Raw genomic sequence first — 20,419 nt, forward strand, 5'->3', positions numbered from 1 at the left:
TATATAACCTATACAATGAAAAGAAAATGGTTTAATTTAGCTCAGTAATTTGCCTTTACATGTAACTGTCAAATCTACCTTAAGATGAACTCCTTTCCCCTGATCCGTCACGAGTGAATATGTGTCACTGTGGATTTAGTTCATGGTTCACTGTATAATAATAAATCACCTTCAATCTTATCTATTGTGTCCAAAGATTAGCACTGTGCTCCGTGAACTCCAGCGACATCGCGTTTGTCACCTTTCTCCTAATTACCCACCAATTACCGCACGTCTTATTAAATATGGGAGTCTTTTGGGTTCCCTCACCAAGAAAACCTTGGACAAGGAACATGAGGGGGATTAAGCTTAGTTTGATAACAGCAATGGCGTCTTTTACAAATATTTAGAATGATTGGTTCCAGACCAAAAGTTCTCAATGTGGAGAAATACTCATAACATCCAAAGGGAATGTTCTTGCTGATACAACATGGATCATACCATAAATATGGACCATACCATAAAACCCCACATCTATTTTTGAAACTTTGGCTTGAGAGGAACACAGGGAAAGTTCTTCATATGAAGAATTCCTCCTACTTGCCCGGTCCCATGCCTCGCCCGAGGGGGTGTTGAAAGTAACGTTTCAAAGTCTTTAAATGGATACAGAATTAATGTAATAATTATCAGAATAAAAAACTGCTTCATAATCAATAATTCATAATCCAATAAAAATAATAATACAAATCTGCTCGGTAACATTGTAGCTCTGACGACGTGCATTTGGCTGTCAGCGCATGCTCCTAAATTCTAAACGCGTTCTCGAAATCCATCAACGTTAAATATTATCAATAAATGACAAATATTCCATTATTTTAGCATCAGAATTACTATTTTATTTCTGAAGGAAATCACTGATCTGGTATTTTTCTTATTGTTTCTTTCTAGAGGTCTAAAGAGTCTTTTAATCAGGTACATGTATGTTTTATAGATAATTAATATTTCGTTGTAATTCTCCGAATAGTATTCTGTTGTAAATAAATTGAGCTCCCTTGTAGGTTTGCTTCTGATGGACATGCCTCGGAGAAGCATTATCTACGGGCAATCGCTTCTTCTAATGCATAAATACAGGTGTAGTCCACATCGGAGATGTTTTCCGATCTTAACCCGCTCATCAGTTATTATTGCTTTTCTCTGTAGACTTATATTGAATGGATTATCACTATTACAATCTCATGAAAGCAAAACAGCGGGACGTCTAGGTAATTCGCAGACTATGCATGTCATGTTTAAAGTCTTAAAATAAAAGCCAGTGGAAATGTATTATAATTAGATCGGAAATTACAGGCCCCTTTTTGTTTGTTCCGCGCGTCCCTCGGTGAAATTAACAATAGAAGTAATTCGGAGAATAACAATTTTATCTGAAATATATTACAGATTTTGAATTGTTACCATCATTTGCAATTACCAGCTGAATGTAGCATCTCCACGAGAGGAAATATTTTGTAAGACGAGATATCTAATAGACCTTTTAAAACATATGAATGAGACGGTATTTTCATGAGACTTATAATAATAGCGCTTTCAACTATGTACGTCTGTGTTTTGATCATTTAATTGAAATGTAATGTATGCGTTCATTCAAATGTGAAATGATTAGGATGAAAGGAAAGCGGACTAAAACTTTTCTAAAGTGATAAAGTCAAATCAATTTATCTAATTCTGTTTTCTAAACACTGCATCTACAATTCATCGCAGCGCACTGAAAGGTACGGGTCACGCGATTCATTGTGCGGAAAATGGCAACTAAATTTGCACAGAAATGCAGAATAACCGTAGCCCGCGCTGATTGAGTTGTATTACCATTACAATGCGGCTAATTACAGCAAAACGTGGCCCTTTTAGTAGCGGGATCCACGTAGGATCCCATCTTTGAAAGGAGCGGAAAACAAGAGCTTCAAACACACCTAGGATATTTTTCAATAAGTTGCGCCCAAAGATGATAATTTCTAAGCATAACCCACTTGGGATATTCTCTGTAGGATATTCACTTTACGGGAATCAGAAAACTGTGAAACGCGTTGACAATCAGAGGGCAGAGGATTTGCCCTTAAATGTTTCCTAAGCGATATGCCCATGGCTGTAAATGCAAAGATACTGGACAGAGGATCTCAAGTGTGGATTTGTGGGAAGGTTAAGACACGGAAGTTAGTGAATAGATTCCGAATATATGCCGCAAAAACAGCTGGGCAGGTTTCAATTTGGCTGGACTTTTTGAAAACAGTTTAGTATTTTTAACGGGGATGTTAATGTGGGTAAACGATCTATTACCATAATTTTTACATCAAACTTCTTGTTTTCATTGATAAAAGTAAAGGTGTGCCGTGTTGTGACATTGTTAAAGGTATAGGCTGGGTTAGACAGGAATGGCCCACGGATGCACTAAAGTGATTCTCAAGGTATAGAGAGGAATGAGCCATCTGCAGGACAGACTCGGTCTCCGCTCAGGGAGAATGAGTATTACAATAGGAGAGGGTTAGTATGTGTGTGTGTGCGTTTGTGAGTGTGTTTGATAGTGTTTGTTACTTAATTGGTTTTACATGTCCTCGGAGCCAGAAGATGCCGGCTCTTCTGCTTCATTTTATCCAACAATACGGAGCACAATATGTAATACATACAAAACCACACAACGATATACACAAAGAGAAATGCCTTCATAAAAAAAGCAACAATCAAGGCCATACATTCATCAAGAGGTTCATAATGTTCAACATGAATGACGCTTGGAATACAAAGGCAACATCTGAGGATTTTTTATTATTTTGTATTACCATCTTTTATTTCTACAGCGTCAACAATTCCCGCAGCGCTTCTTACAGTCCATACATTCAAAGGATCGGACAAACCTAGAACTGACAGATTAAGACGAACCGATACATTAGGGAAAGGGAACTGCTCTCAAGGTTAGGATCAGTTACCTTTCTGCATGTGCCACAGAAAACATGGATTTGATCTGAATGTAGTGAATTTCTACCTTGGTTCTGATTACAGTGGGGAATGAACCCCTCGGTGCAGCTCCTGGAAATGTGTAAAGGTTCTGTTCCACTTAGACAACACATTAATTAAACAAGTAAACATTAGCAGCTAGGTTTTCCCTTGAAGGTTTAATCCCATGAACACAGCACGGAAACGTTTAAGATTTTTTCTACTTCCATGTCAATCACATACCATTGCGTGCTTTTTGTGTCCCCAGCAAAAACAATCAAGGAGACTAAATTTGATTTAAATAAAAAAGTATTTCTTGGAATGTTCGAGGTTTTAACCAATACTAAGGATGATGTTTTGAAAACTGTACTTAGTTCCAAAAATCTTAAATGCAACAGAGTACCTTTGTGAGTGATAGACACCAGTGTCTTGACGAGGCAATTTCATTTTCCATTTATTATTTTTTATTAAAAAATGGATATGTCACAATGTAATCATGGTGACTGACTGCACTGTAAGTCACTTTCAAAGCCTGCCCGTACATTGCCATAGTTTTTGTTTCTGTGTGTATAAATATATAAAATAGTACTTTAAATGCCAACCAATATACCTCAAAGCAAGAGAAATCAGAGTCATTTTCCTGGCAGGGGAAAAATAAATAAATTTTGTGATAAATAGTGTGATACTTCAGTTAGCCACTGGATGGCAGCAGAGTCCAATGATTTGGAACCTGTTAGACATAATTTATTAACTTAAATGGATTTTTTCTTATTTCATTGTAAAGCCTTATTGCAAATGAAAAAGTCATTATAGTTTATAACAATAATGTCAGTAGAAGCATTTCCCCCATATATAAAAGTCAACAGATTTTTTTGTGTAGTCCTGTTCACATATTTCAAGTTCTTCGAGTGGGCTTTTAGCGTCTATGAAAATGAGGGCTATTCTTCCATCCTTATCTATCTATCTCTATCTATCTATCTATCTATCTATCTATCTATCTATCTATCTATCGATATCTATCTATCAAAAGTGCTTTTTGAATCTGGTACTTGTCCGTTGATCTAATATAATAACAAATATATATATATATATATAGATATTTCTATATATATATATATATATATATATATATATATATATATATAGATAGATATATAGATATAGATATATATATATATATATATATTTATATATCTATATCTATATATCTATATATCTATATATATATATATATATATATATATATATATATATATATATAGTGTTTGTATTATCTACATCTATTGTTTTGAAACAAATATGTGCTTAGACCTTCAGAGGAAATGATGTTTGTGTAACATACTAGAGAGTACAATCCTCTTTGAATGTATGTAAGAAACGCTGCATTAATAATAATAGTAATAATAATAATAATAATAATAGTAATTGTTTTCTCTTAGTGCAACAGAACCTGATGTATACTTCACCATATTTAAGCATAATTTGTACATTTATAACTGATATTTTAATAGCACCTCCCTGTTATAATGTATGCTAACCAAAACTAAATGAAACCAAGAAACCGGATCCCTTCTGTACAGTATAATGTCATCAAGGCCAACTTTAATTCTGTAAATACAAAATGTGTCCAACTAAAGCATTTTTCATTTTGAATTGCTATTCTGAACCTATCCACACAGGGGCGCTAGTGACAATAAACAGTCAAACCAGAGCCAAGGATCCTCATGTGGTTGACTAGAGGAGCTCCATAATCTGCGACAGATTACATGTGTGTGCTTTTTACATGGGAACGATGTACAAACGAGGTTGTACATGGAATCAGGCAAAATAGTGAAAGAATGTGAGCGCTATAAGGGCACTTGGGCACATCGCTAATGACACTAGGCATTCATATGGAACGAATGTCTGCAATGCTGCTGTTTTTAGATTGCTATCAACACTGATGTCACCAAGGTTGACTTCACATATAAAAGCAAAGCCCATGGCTGCAGTGTCCCTAGATGTAACATAAAATAGTTACATTACTGAGTAGGTGGTAGATGAATGGAACAGCCTCCCATCAGAAGTGGTAGAGACTAATACAGTAAGGGAATTTTATCACGCATGGGATAGATAAAAAGCTATTCTGAATCTAAGACGAGACCAAAGACTGATTTTGGTTTGAGTCTTTAGATCCGGAAAAACAAGCAGACTAGACGGGCCGAATGGGTCTTATCTGCCATCAAATTCTATCCTTCTGCGTCACCTTCAAGTAGGGATCTAGGAGGCAGGGGGTGGATTACCTCTTAGATAATAGGTTAGGAATTTAGCAGAACCAGGGATTTGGCCCCAAAAGCAAAAGGTTCCATTTAAATAAAACGCCAGGAAAATCTTTTATAGAGAATATTTTTAAAAAAAAAAGGAAACGTAAAGTATATAGAATGTTGAAGAAGATTGCGTTATACTGGCGGATATTATACATCTATTTATCCGAGCATTTCCACCTATTAAACTACTCATTCTTTAATAATATACGTTAGACTTTGTGTAATACTTAAATACAGTTTGTTTCGTATTTTTTTCAGAAAACAACCGGCTCCGTTCCCAATACCTGTTACTTTTTTCTATTAATTTCACCGCTGAGCCTTGAGCGTGAATTCTTGCATTGAAACATAGTTTATTTTAATCTCAGCTTGATATTTTTTTTTTACAGATTACAGATCATTTGTCACTTTTCCCTGCTACTTACATCAAGAAAGGGAGATCCAGCTGTGTTAAAAACTGGTTTATATGCATATAAATGTAATTTTACTACCCGTTGTCATTTATGGAATAGCTTTCTACTAACCATTGTATTGTTCAATCATAATACTTAGGGCAAGATAGTCCTGAAAGAGCCAGCAAATATATAGGGAATTTTCATTGTCCAAACGTCAGAAACCCTGTATGTGTGCGTGTGTATATATATATATATATATATATATATATATATTCACACATATAGTTAGATGATACACAGACAGATATAGATACACAACATCTCTATCTATTTGTCTGTATTATTGTTACATAATGTTCTGTAACGAGGAATAATGAAACATTTTTAGGTGAGAAGGCGGTCTGGCATTAGACATTATCCCCATGTAGATCTGGTGTCGGGCCCAGACTTGGAATAATGAGTTGGTTCCGGCACTTTAAGGCCAGCGGCTGCCTGATGTAGTTGCAGGGAATGGCTAGGTATGACAGGCCACATGGTACATAGTAATGCACACATAGCGTGTGACCAGGAGTATCCAGCCATATGCTGGGGTAGCAGATCAGGTGAGTCCAGGACGCTGTCTGCCAGGTGTCCCGGTCCGGGCCTGTCCGGTGTATATTCCTGTCCGGTGCATATTCCTGTCCGGTGTATATTCCTGTCCGGTGTATATTCCTGTCCGGTGCATATTCCTGTCCGGTGTATATTCCTGTCCGGTGCATATTCCTGTCCGGTGTATATTCCTGTCCGGTGCATATTCCTGTCCGGTGTATATTCCTGTCCGGTGTATATTCCTGTCCGGTGTATATTCCTGCATCGAGTGGCTTGAGGAACAGTGATGTGAACAAACCTTCGAGCACCACCATAAAACAACTGCGTATATGTACCCTCTCCATTCTCAAGGCCCCCTTCTCCTGCTAGCTTTAGGGGCCGTTTATTGTCCCCTGCCGCCCCCGAGGACGGCACTATACTTTGTAACTACTTTAAGATGCGTTGTTTAACCTGTAGGGAAAGAAATAATGGTACTTTGTGTTCAGCTGGACAGGGAAGAGAAAATGGAATGGGGAGAAATCATGATTTAAAGGGGACACAGCCATTATATCAGAGAGCATCTAATGGCCGGAGAGTCCCTTTAAACAGTTAGAACATGTCATGCGATTCACTAATAGCAGTTTACAGATGTAACGAAAATTGTATTCATCAACAATGAACCAGCAGGAGCTGTTATGCCTTCAAACATAAAAGAGTGTAAGCTTTGTGGGTACACAACAGGCGCTTTACCACCTCGTCCCACAAGTTCAAGCAGGTTTGTTCAGGCGATCTCTCAAAATACGTCTTCTCTTGACTGTTGACCTTCTCAAGCACCGTATTTACTTTCCTTTAATGTGTTTGTATCGTTGGAACGCTGACATTATCCAACTCCATTAATCATTCAGATATTCAAGCTGATTTTGACAGCCTGGAGTCGAGGATCTTTGAAGATGGATGCTTCTGTGTCACAATAGCTACCACTTGAACTTAATCACGATGCTAAAGAGCTGCTTATCAACGTGAATGTGAAAGTTGAGCGCTTTTACTATCTGTATGAAATGTTAATGCCTTGCGCGTATATACAGAGACACAAATGTCGATGTTATAGCATCTGACCGGACATGGAATTATTGGCATCATCCACATGATCCTCTACGATCTACAATCTGATCCACTTCCCCAGAATACTATCTGTGTTCCGATACATTATTTCTCTCCTCCATTCCTGGTGTCCTGCATGTAAATCGGCAGACTGGAACCTCGCCAACCTTAACGTCAGGAAAAATGTATGTAAATGTATGCATTATGCCTGCGTTTTGACCACATGGGGTCTTTATCAGGCCTGTGATTGTGTTTTTTTTGCCCTGATGATGACCCTACATATTATTACCATAATGTGCGTTTAGATTTTTTTTTTCTTTTCACTTTTTACCCACATAAATTTGAACTTTTCAAAGCTAAAATGAAGCAGAAGTTGCGCCGTCTTTTGAAGTGCCAAGCCACATATTCCACCACCTTGGAGAGACAAATTTGGAACACAGGCCAGTAGGACAGGAGAACTATCCATCCATCACCGGCCAGTTGGCAAAATAGTTATTACACAGAAAACAAGCTCTACCAACGACAATCTGCCAAACACAAAACATACAATGTTGGTATTAAACACACACATTACCAAAGGTTACCAAGGGTTCCAAATCTACCGATAGCACGTTACCAATCATTGCAACTGCTTTGGAGATATTTAATTTAATGTGATCGTTGCTCGTTTTCTGAGCTCTTTTAAATCAGACGACCGCCGCCATACATTGACAGCCCCTGCTGCAGATCGTTTAAGCGAAGAATGTGATCTTATTTAGAGCCATGACGTGCCGGGCACATCATCGGTCTTAAACTGACGGTTTTTCCGTGACAGGCCTGGCGTGTCATTGGTCGTTAAGGGGTTAACACACCTTTCCCATGGTGTACATATAAAATGAATTTGTAATATATACTTTGCTTCTTCTAATCTGTAAAGAAAGTAACATTGGAATATTTAGCGTATAAAATGCTTTCGCGTAGGTTAACTATCCCTCCTTCACCCCCCAATGAAACCGCTACCACCTGAAGGTCAACGCTACGCATGATGATGATTGATGATGACGATGATGATGATGCCAGGTACACATGGGCGCAGTTCCAGAACCCAAACCTAGCTTCCATTACTGGTATACGCGCGCCCCTCCGAATAACACGTGTCATTTGATTAGAACGACTGTTCCGGGGCAGACAGACTGCTGGCTATAGCCAGAAAGGGCTGTCAGTTTCTCATCTTGCAGGCTAGATTATTGCTGACACAGAACCAGCAAAACCATTCGCGATACATCACCCGCAGAATCGCAGCTTTACAACTACACCGGTGCCCAACAAGATTAGGCTGCTAGAAGCATGAAAAGTGATTGCTTGGAACATGCAGAGTGGACGGCGCTGATGCTTTCTTTATGCCTCATAAATTCGAGCGTATTCTCGCGTTTGGCTGCGATTACATGTGATGGCCGCATCTCGTCAGCTTAAAGTCAGTGTTCCAGAAACGCGGCGTGAAGTGTTCGCAGGTAAAACCTCCACGTTTCTGGCAAAGCGGATCACAGGCAGACTTGTACCGTTGTACTTGGAAGGACTTGTCTACAGACTATGTTGCAATAAAAAAAATAAAAACCTAGGGAGCTTCTCCAAAATGCCGAGGTTTGTCACCAGAGCACAGTAAGAAAGAGAATTTAACAGATAGATGGCAGGGCCGGACCAGGAAACTGAAGAGCCACCCCGGAAATATTTGGACACCAGCCCCATATATTTTATCATGTGGTCGAGCTCTTGTAACCAACCGCCACAGCCCTTATACACAGCTGAGCCACACAATGTAGAGCTATTGGGATGGCAAATCATTTAAAATGATATTACATTAAACCGTTCCTTAATAACAGAATACCGCATTATTATTAAAACCCACAGGAATCAAGTGCCACCTTTATTCACTAAATAGCTTGTCTGTGCCACCCCCCCCAACAGCTTCTCTTCATGCCATTTTTGTCCCCAGCTTCCCTGTGCCCCGTCTGCCTATGCCATCCCCCCAACTTATACATCCACACTAACGCACACTTATCCGATCACACATTCATACTCTATCTCGCACTCCATTACCTACCCTGCAGCTTATGCTGCATTCCTGCTTCCCCTGGGCAGTAAGAGGTTGCTTGCACAGTGGTAAGCCAGCGTATGTGCAGACAATCAGTCGCATGGGTGGCACAGTCCCCCGAGAGTAGCACCTGTTTTCATTACAATGTATAGTGAACTTAATTTATCCTGAACTCTCACACTATCTACTTAACCTACTAGCCATCGTCAGAAGGCATGTTATTATTAGTCATATTATTTGTCATGTTTGGAAGGTTATGGGCATGGTTAAAAGGCAACAAGTACTTAGTGGTTTACGTGCGTGTCTGGGGGGGGGGCAGAAGCAATGCCCGCACCTAGGGGTTAAACAGCGCAAACTAAGACATGATAGTCTATGCAGTGTTTTTCCAACAGTCATCATGCAGTGTTTTTGGCAGAAAGAAATAACTCTTAAAGCTGCGATAACAATGTTTTAATTTTCAAAGTTTCTTGACCTGCATGGGCTGGAACAGCGGGTGGGAGACTCAAGAGGGGGTAATAGACCAACTACAATACATTGACATTTTATGACTTTCCATCTGTCCATATGCAGTTCTTGTACATAACAAAAGAAGTTTCAATAAATGTTTTAAAAAATTTTTCAAAAAAGTTTATTGACCCTGCTGTCAGTGTTTGAATTCCTAAATGATGCTTGATAAACATCCTGAGATTCTGTTGTGATGTCAGGCGTGGAAGACAATGAAGCTGCGGAGCGTTCGGCTCCATTTGGTTCTGAACAGGTCGGCTGAGCTCTAGCTAAGAAACATCATTACTAAACATACAACATCCATAACATATTCAAGAACGTTCTCCTCCAGAAATGAAGATAAAAAAACTTTACTAAACAAAAGTATAGATAAGGGAAAAGTTTAGTTTATTTAATAAGAATTAGCAGGATGGGGAAACATTTGGGAAATAGCCATGACATGTATGTAGAGGTGTGTGAAGCAGCCCAGGCAAGACAAGCCGAGAATTCCTTGTCTGTCTATAGATACTACCGATAGAGAACCAATGGCTTAGTGCTGGACTCTCCCGTTATACCTTAATGTATACATCCCAACCAACACAGTCCGAGGGGTGGTAGTTAAACTGTGGCTGTTAGGCCTTATTTCATTTCTAAACACATTTCCCGCTGTTTGCATACATATTATAAATGCTTTTCGGGCCGTAGAACACTGTGAAAAGGAGGCATCGTCCCTTTTTGTCTGATGAGTGGATTGCGTCAAACTTTCAAGGTTCCCAGAACTTCTTATCAACGCAAGTGTGATTTCTACCATTACCTTCATTTTAACAAAAACTGAATGGAAACCAGCATGTAGACCTTGCAAGTTATTTTTTTTTTTTAAATAATCACAACAAAACACCTATAGTGTCCATTTTTATTTTTTACTCAAGTTAAATATCATTTTCAGGTCACAGTAATATTTTTTTCTAGGAAAGCAAAACATGTTAAAAAAGGACAAAACAAAAATACAAGCTTGAAAAAAGAAAAAAAAAAGGGGGGGTTGTAGGCGAGAGTTAACAACTAATGTGCATCATCTGTTGAAACTGTCCGCTTCTGTTTAAGTTCATTTGCGTAGAAGGCGAAACTTTCCTGTAAGATAAAAAGTAAGAGCGAGCGGTTACTATAATTCAGCTCTGCAAATGGGGCAGATAATACGGAACCAGCGATGTTAATGTCTATAAAGCAGTGCAAGGACTCCATCATTACATTATTTAACTGGGTGCTTAGAATAAAGATGAACGGAGACCAGAACTAAGTGCAGACAAATGTATAGATCAAATATTTCAGTTTGCTGTTACATACAACTCATAGTGCTTATACTTGAATTTGTCTAACGTATAGAGGAAGAAAATGTTATATTAGGATGGGTTCTGATTTACCAAACAGAGTATTTTACCACTTCGGGTTAAACTGACAACATTCTTGCAAGCTGCCGTCGCAATTAACAGACCGGAAACCTGTTTATCTGCATTAACAACGCACTGCGTGGTCTTGGTGTAGAACCCTTTAAGTAAATGCCATCGAAAAAAGTGTTCTGATAACGTTCCAAAAGGTACAAGGACACCAGGCTGACATTTTAGCTGCGCAAACCCATTTTTCCCCCTTTTAACTTGGGAGACATAAAAATAAATCTTGGAAGTATGCAATAATATATTCAACGACTCTGCGAAAACAAAATATCCCAAAATGCTGCGAGAAATAATAGTGTGCGCATTATCTTAATTTCTTATATAAAAAAAAAAGCATGAAAGATGAATTGATGTAGATTAACAGTGACATTCAAAAGCACTTAGTAACTCGCAAGCGGGATGTCGAGACAACACCAAATACGAAAGTTGAAAGCACCAGAATGTACTTATGTTGATATTTTGTTCAGTCTTAAAACCCCACTTGCTCCAAAACAATAAAGAAGCAAAAAAAAAACCCAAAAAAACAAAACAAAAGCAATTACTGGTCAAAATAATGTTTTGTAATCTGGCTTTTTGCTTGAAAAGAGCTGAAGTAGCCAACTCAAAGAAAAGGGGGTGACGCCGTAGCTTCAATATGACCCACAGATAGTACGCCTGATAATATCTCGTGCTTTTAACACAATAATCCACTGAAGGTTATCTTCTCCCACAAGTAGAACAAAATTAATCCTGCCGCTTCAAAACGCAAGCACTTCACATGCACGCGGCCCTCGGAGAATACTCCGGCGAGATCTAATCCCTATGTAATTAAGCAGACAACTTTCCCGGTGCTGTTTATCGTTCTGGGTAGGAGCGGTGGAGGTGTGTGTGTAATTACAGAGTACTCACAGGGGGCTCCGTGAAAGGGACGGGCTCTCCGGCATCCCTCAGCAGGACCGCCAGGCGTTTCAGAAACAGTTCGTCGGGAGTCAGTTTTTCGGCTATTGCCCTCTCGTACAAAGCCTTAGCGGCAGACACATCTTTGTTTGCAGCTGTGGGCACAGATTAGGGGAGAAAATGGAGTTACCAACAAATGAAAAATGATTTGCTTAGAACGTTCAAGGCAAGTTTCCCATCTGAGCTACTAGTTGGCGTATTTGTAATCTACGTTATGTACACAGAATGCTACCCTTTTCTTCAAAACACTTGGGCCCAAGAACAATGTTCCACCTTGCGAATGGGTATGTCACCTAAGTGGTGGTCCTGGCAATACCACAGGTGTCCTCTGCTCTTAGAGACTAAATCCTCTACAGTTTGTGTTGATCGAGTGGCTCACCGAGCTGCCCAATAAATATGGCAACCAATTGCACTACAAGCAGCTTCCATGCCACGACTAGCGGCTTCCCTATTATCATCCGGTTCTGGCTTGGCTATTGGCTGCAAGGGGTTATTGCCCAGTGTCATTTTAAAATCTTTCCAGGAATTTCATATATATATATATATATATATATACACACACACACACACACACACACACACATACACCCAAGGATAGATGTTAATTTGGCAAAACTGAAGCACTGCTGCAATGCAACGCCGATCGAATATTAAACCCGGTTGCTGAGGTCGAGTCAGTTATTAGGTACGTATTCTAAGCAGAGAATCGATTCCAGTGTCAGACGAACAAATTTATGTGGTCCTAGATGTGTGCATAAAATATACATCTGTACTGTAATATTCATCAACTTTCACTTTGTCTAAACACACTCGCAATAGCTAATAGTTAATAATTTAAATGCTTGGCCCATTCCGTCTGAATATCACAGGACAAAACTCAATTTTAAGAGTGTGAGTCCAGAGCGTTCGTAAAAAGGGTCAGGACAAGGCGAAGCGAGTTGGTTACCGTAGCACTTCATTTGGTAAGAATAGGCAACGTCCTTCCCTGCGAAATCGGGGATCAGCTCAAGTAGATCCGAGATTGCGGAAGCCTACAGCATTTGAGGGGGAAAAAAAAAAAAAGGACAAAAAAAAGTTGTCAAGATTAAGTGAAAGCAAAAATATGACAATATGTATATAGCCATGAAAGTGGAGTTTTATTTATTAAAGGGAGATTTTGCAGGAGTATTCGGCTCTCACTTAGCTGCAGGAAGCACTTGGCTGGCCCTGTATAATGTATAGGTAAATCAGTGAGATTTCTTCAAGGGCTTCTTACCCACTGAATTATGCATTATACAGGGCTAGCTCAGCCCTTCTTGCCGGAGAGACCTGCCGGCGTTGGCCCTTCATAATGAATAGTGATGTTAACGAATAGAAACGAACGGCAGCTCCTGCAACCACTCTCGACAACAAGCCTCATTTTTACGTTCTAAATATTAACCATTTTGTATTTTATTTGCAAATAAAAGGGGTAGAGAACTTACACAGAACATCCAGCACGAGAATTTACTCTACCAAGGTCTCTGGACACCTACAAAACTTTAGTGAAGGAACCGGTCTGCTTCAAATGTAAAACACACCTGAAGCTCTTATTCTAGATTGTCTGGAAAGCTCGCAATCCGTTATACTTCATCTTTACCAAACCTGTTCTTACCTGGTCTGCAGCGTGCGAACTCCTTGCAATAAAAGAAACGAGCATTGGCGTCTGCTCTGTGATGGCCGTGCATCTCTAATAAAACAGAAGAAGAAATCCATTAGAGGACCAGAGAGGACCAAGTCCAAGCAGGCAGCGAAAAACTTTTCAATACATTTAAACATTAAGAAAAGCGAATGAATGAATAGCGCAGTAACCATCATTACCCGACGTTACAGCCTAATAGCAGCTTATAAAGAAATACAGCAGCGGATCATTAAATGCAAACAGAGGTCTATCTAATCACGCCAGTCTGTCATAAATATGTCCTTGCTCAGCAAGCGTGAGGTTTGTTAAAAAGAAAAGGGGAGAAAAAAAATAAACTAATGCCTCGACAGCCCCAAGAAACGAGGTTCAGGACTAGAAAAGAATGAGAAAAAAAAAGAAAGAGCGTTTGTCTCCAATTATACTGCCAAGCTTTCATAAGTGAGCTTGGGATCATAAGGTTAATTATACATTTAATAAGGTGTCAGGGAGATAACTGCTCGTTTCTTTATAAAAATTAAAATGCACAAAGCAAGTTCCCTTTAAAGTATAATTACCTACACACTTACGCATACAAAAGGACTGATTTCAATCTGCGTTATAAAAGCCTTTCACTGGAACAGACAGTCAGCTCAAGAGAGACACAAAAGTTAAACTTCATAAAAAAAAAAAATGAAAGAAAAATAGAAGTTTACATGACAAACCAAAAAAAATTAAAAATCAAACGTCGATCCAAAGCTGGGAAATCGGGCGGCTCAGGGCGATATTTTTAGGCTACTGGTTTTTGCCATTTCAAAGAGAGAAGCCTTTTTGGGTCCATTCAGAGCAGGAACGGTAGTGCAGATGAGTAGCGATTATTACATACTCCACAGCACAGTGAGAGAAGACAACATACAACCGGCTCCAGATACACGCATACTTTACAGAACAGCTCGTGGAGCAACCATCGCGGAAACCGACGGAAGATATCGGTGCCTAGACTCTGCCCCAGATCTTTTTCAACAACTAATCCCAGACACTCAACCAAGAATGGTAAACAACAATGGTAAAATCACAACGCATGTTTCAACAGCAGGCTATGGTTATACCACATATGGGGACAAGGGCTGGGGACAGGCACGGCTTGGGGGGCTCGTAGAGCACTAGTGTGTAAGAGGGTCCTCGGTTTGGCAGCGAGCTGTAATTCCAAGCCGACCGATCCAGAACGCATCCAACCACCACATAACATTGGAGCCATTGGGCCGATGCTTTAATGTTTTAAAATTCTAAGCTCTATAAACATGGAAAAGACTGGGGGGCAATTCTCAGAGAAGGAAAACAAGAAAGTCTAATAGTGGGTAATGGTGGTAGAGCGGCCCCCGCTGCCGCAGTGCCATTTGGGCGGAAGAGCACAGTTTTTAATAAACAATCCTGTAGATCTTGCCACCTGTTTTCACTACATTAGTAAAGTGCTTTTTATTCCTAGCAGTGGCGGGGACCCAGAAAACAGAGGGTCTGGTGGTGGCGATGAATCTCTAAATCACAGCAGTCCAGGGGGCCAGCCCTGTCCCCGTTGTTGGAATAACCTTCCAGCAGAAGCGGTAGAGGCCAATACAGTTAGAGAATCACAAATAACATGAGATGGGTATACCGCTGTCATAAATACGAGACCAAGGACTAACGAGAGCATTCGGTTTCACACCAGGAAAAACGGGCAGACTAGACGTGCGGAACGCTTCTTATCTGCGCTCAAATATTTAAAGCCTGGATGATAATAGACCAATAAAATAATCGAAGAATATTTAAATCCTTTCCTTCGCCTGCTTTTCAGGCGCTGACCGGGAGCGATCGGCATGGGCAACACAGACCGGCGTCACGCTGCCGTCTCGTCACACGCGGCTTTCTATTTTACACACCGGCACGTGGATCGCATCCCCGCCACGCGTTCCCGGCAGCCGCATCTTCCGAAGAAACCCTCCCGCGCCGGCTGCTTCTTAGTATGCAAATTCACGTCAACCGCTGACACGGGCCGTGATGACTAAAGCAGCGGTTTTACTTCTCTTTTACGGCTTACGGTTTTACCGGCTGCTAAGCATTTTAAGTGAATATAGTGCTATTTACGATGGGAAATTGGTAACAGGTCTCAATTTGACGCGGGGAGTCTACCCGACCCCAGCAACACGTAGTATCGGCGTGATTGTTTGACTGCTGCCTGCGGGGCCGCGGCTCCCCGTCGGACGATGTTTGTGTTCGGTGCCGGCGGCAGCTCTAATCGCCCACAGCTTGCTCTCGCGCTGGCGACGTCTTACACTTCGCACATGCAGAAACGGCATGAATGCAGTTGGCTCGCTCCCTGAAGATTGCTAATTTTACAGCGAATTTGGGCCACCGAGAGGAGCCAAGATTTCTTGTGTCGTGTGCCAGTGACACGCGCGGAATCGGGACGCAAATTTACATTCTAATAAGCAATCAACCAGCGGAGGAAACGATAATACGTAGACGGCATTCTTATTTATTTCACTGCCCCCCATCGCAAACCCTTTCCATGCTAGAAGAGGGGATTTAAAGGGTTTTTTAGCGTGGTTTTTTATTATTATTATATTTAAGTATCAGTCTGCTCTGAATGTGTTATTTTTATGATATTTCTGCAGACAAAGTTAAAGTGAACATCTTAATCCAAAACAAGCAAAGAGCAGTCACGACGATTGCCTAGAAATGGCTAGAAACTAGAACAGTTAATTAAAAAAAGACAAGGAAAGGACAGAAGCTCAGTTTTAATCCAATACTAGTAATAAAACAGTGGTAAAAAGGAGGGTTTTTTAATAACTAAACACAGTAATAGAAACATCCCACGTGCTGCTGATGGCCGTTCGGCGCAGCGGGCGATCACACAGCGTTATAGTAATGCTTTTAATTGCCCTTAAAGGCACAAAGTATAAAGTAGGAAGCCCCCTTAAGCGTCTGTCTGGCAACCTATAGCCCCCCTTTAACATACCTCCACTTGAAAAATATTTCTTATCTGCTTTTCCAAGGCAGATTTTAAAAATAATTTTTGCTGCCGTTTTCAACGGGCATCACAGCAAGAAGCCACAAGATTGCCAAGTCACAAATCCAGATAAAAACGAAGCACAACTACGCCACAAACCCCTCAAATGCTCTAGTAACGGTATAGGTACGTATACATTAAACTGTAAAGAGAATCGTTCCCGGAGAGCAGAGGGTATGACGGCCATCGCTCAAACACACCCGAGTGGAATCATACATGGCGGAACAAGAAAACCCATGTGGAAATTACACATATCACATCGCATAGCAATTTAATTTCTCACAAAGGGGTTAACTGTCATTGAACCAACAAGGTTCTGAAAAGACTTGCGTGGGTTAAAGGGGAGAGTAGCCATTAGAGTTTGTAGTAGAGCTGTGGTTCAATTCACTATTATTAAGGGCTATTTATTATGAAGGTCTAAGCCAACCCTGTATAACTGAATATGGGAAATCGTACTGACTTAATTATACATTATACAGGGCCAGCCAAGCTCTTCCTGCGGCAGAAGTTCACTTACTGGGGCGGACCCTTCCTAACGTATACTGAAGTCAAGGAACAGAAACACAACTCTCTCGCAAACTCTCTCTTTAGTGACTAGACTCCATTGTGTTTACATTACGGAAAAATAAGTTGTAAAAGCTTGGCCTTCGTATAAAAAAAAAAATAAATAGTAATTTTTAAATACACTTTTTTAAAATAAGGTAGGAGCTGCTGCTGTGATTTGTGTTTACCTGTAACAGGAATCTAGCGTCATCCTTTCTTCCCGCGTGGATGTACTGGAGGAAAAGTTCCGTGACTGGCCGGTACATGGCAAACTGATTGGCCAAACGCTCCGCCATGGCGCTCACTGCGAGTCAACACAAATAGATGAGTGTCGCAGGGAAAGAATCATTAATATACATCGAGAATGATTCCTACAAATTTGCCAATTTTGTGAATTCATTCGGATGGCCGAAAACCAAAGAGCAACCCCAACAGAACAAACAAAGCAGAGAGCCCGGAATGTTCGTCTGCATTTCATTGGTTTGGCTCTCCCCGCCATCCGCTCCGGAGCGCTTCCACAAAAACCTTCCAACAAAAACTTCAACCAAAAAAAAATTGTTCTCAAATTCTGTCACAACAGAGGGCAGGAAACAATTTTCTTGTGCTATTGTCTATTAAAGACATTATGTGCAACCCACCCCCACTATACAGCCCCCTATAACGAAAGAGCTCTTGAATTTGGCAGGGCTTTAACGTGTTAAGAAAGTGAACGCGCCGGCAGACATATTGTGTGTTGTATGGGGGATCTGCAGAGCAAACCATTTTCAGGACCCAATGATATCAATGAGATGCTGGCCGGTGGACCCCCCAAGCCTTTCTGCTAGGAGATATACTTACATTTATCAAGTGCTGGTTCCATCTTATCCTCAATGACCTTTCTAAACACGTAACCAATACTTGTTATCTGGGAAGATTGCGCTTCTATGTACAAAGGCTCCACAAAGTCTATGGCTTTTTCAATGTCACCACTGTAAAAAAAACACAAAATGTTATATATTTAGGAAATTACATGTGTTGATTCCATAATTTATATATATATATTCATATATTTCAGAGATACCTAAATAACAGCTATGGGGGGTAATTTAATCCCCTCCAGAGAAACTGCATATGAACACTAAGCAAACTATAATTTATAAGTCTAACAAATTGGATTTGGCCCTTTAAACAAAACTTGGCCGAGGCAGCGCTTTACGGGCTGTGACACCAAGGCAGCCTTTCTCGCTGAGTAAAAGTGACTGGCGGACTAGCTAGCGAGGGCCAGAGGTTCCTAAAAGCAGAAAAAATGAGAACATTAAGGCCCGGTGCTTTAATAATTCATGTAAAGAAACTATTACTGTATTTCTTGTAATATTCAATTAAATATTTACCTGCATTCTTTTTGCCAGAACTGTCCTCCTTGATTCAAAAAGTGATAATAAATATAATTCGCACAGCGCATTCCAGCGCGCCCTGCTTTAACCTTCAAGGGGAAAGCGCTAATAATTTAATGCGCGCATGATGTATAGCTACACGCGGCAGCATGTTCATAACCGAGGCTGACAAGGTTGCGAACGGTCACAGACCGTGTACCGTACCCATCAGCAGCGAGAAAACCGTGGAGCGCTGGCGCAAGAAACAAGTATACAATGCAGCCTGACTGTAACATGTCCTAGACAAGGGCATGTAGGTATGTGTGCGTACATAAAAGTAAACTGAATTATAGCGCTGGAGAAGAAGAAAAAAAAAATACAGAAAAAGGGGAAAAAAAGCCAAAAACAAAGAAAAATCCTGGTGCAAAAAGGGTTAAACAAAAAAAAAAAAACCCAATATAACATACAAGTCTGTTAATCCAGTCTCCTATATATCCTAAGCAGAAATGCATATACATTCGCTTTGATGTACTTGTGTCTGTATATAAACTTTTCATAAAGTACAGTTTAAGAACAAATGGAACGTTTTGCACATTTTCCATAGAAATTAGATTGGCGATCCCTGTGACGGAGACCCGTTACCCGTCTCCCTGTGCATTATGCAAGGCCAACTCAAAGCTTTTTGCAGGAAAAGTAACAAAAATATAGATGCCATTACTTCATATTTTACATAATGTCAGCACAGTTAATAAACAAAAAAAAACAGTCCCTTATCTTTGGTAATAATAATAAAACGATAGCACAAGCGTAACAGTTTACTATGACATAAGGCAATAGCTTTCAATAGTTGTCTCCCGGATAACATATCATTCGATGAACATAACTGGCAGTTTGGGTTTTTCTGTTTTTTTTTAAAAGAAAGTTTTAAAGGGCTTGGTGATGGTGCCAGTAAAACCATGCGCTATTACTCAGGAAAACGACCGTTCGGAGCATATCCAGAAGCGGAAGGAGTTTTCCAAACTAATCGAAATAGCAGAGACTTTACTTACTTTTTCAGATGAGCCAACAGTTTGTTATTAATAAAAAGCATGTTTGATAAGGAAATGGACGAGCCGATGCCGGCCACCATTTTCTCCACGGCTTCGATGCTTTGCACGTCACCCTTGGTGGCCAGGGCTTGAACGAGACGCGTGATGGACAGCTGAGTGGGCATCTTGTCATTATCAAGCATTCCCTTTAAAGTGCCAACCGCATCTATTCAGGAGAAAAGGGGGTAGAACATAAACATCTGAATAAACGCGAGTCCAGGATTTACAGAGCGGAACCGACAGGCGCGGGAGCGATTCATATCTCCTCGTTATATTAGCTACGTGCGGGGAAACGCCATGCTAGGCTGACATGGATGGTTAATGATGGAACTGGCAGTTTATCAGAAAACTGCTGAGTGCTACATCGAGGAGCCCCCCCCCGCTCCTAAACAAATTAAGGCCTTGCGTAACATTTGACAAAGTCGCCAGACAAAAGCCAGTGATGGACTCCGTATCAACGGGGGAAAGCTGTTTGCGCGGAGGAAT

General features: G+C 40.4%; 1 protein-coding gene across 2 annotated transcripts in view; it reads right to left on the minus strand.

The window, feature by feature from the left end:
• Nucleotides 1-10,783: 10,783 nt before the first annotated feature.
• The window catches only part of LRPPRC (leucine rich pentatricopeptide repeat containing), a 58,468-nt gene continuing 48,832 nt past the window's right edge, over nucleotides 10,784-20,419 (minus strand). For both annotated transcript variants that reach the window (XM_053461254.1, XM_053461253.1), the window contains exons 32-38: nucleotides 19,895-20,099; nucleotides 18,331-18,461; nucleotides 17,682-17,797; nucleotides 13,902-13,976; nucleotides 13,215-13,299; nucleotides 12,221-12,363; nucleotides 10,784-11,012 (exon numbers count right to left, since the gene is read on the minus strand). In XM_053461254.1, the coding sequence (XP_053317229.1) occupies nucleotides 10,944-11,012; nucleotides 12,221-12,363; nucleotides 13,215-13,299; nucleotides 13,902-13,976; nucleotides 17,682-17,797; nucleotides 18,331-18,461; nucleotides 19,895-20,099 (824 nt within the window). In that variant the 3' untranslated portion in view covers nucleotides 10,784-10,943. The remainder of the gene's footprint in view (nucleotides 11,013-12,220; nucleotides 12,364-13,214; nucleotides 13,300-13,901; nucleotides 13,977-17,681; nucleotides 17,798-18,330; nucleotides 18,462-19,894; nucleotides 20,100-20,419) is intronic.

This window comes from Spea bombifrons, chromosome 3, assembly GCF_027358695.1.
Source record: "Spea bombifrons isolate aSpeBom1 chromosome 3, aSpeBom1.2.pri, whole genome shotgun sequence".
Taxonomy (NCBI): Eukaryota; Metazoa; Chordata; class Amphibia; order Anura; family Pelobatidae; genus Spea; species Spea bombifrons.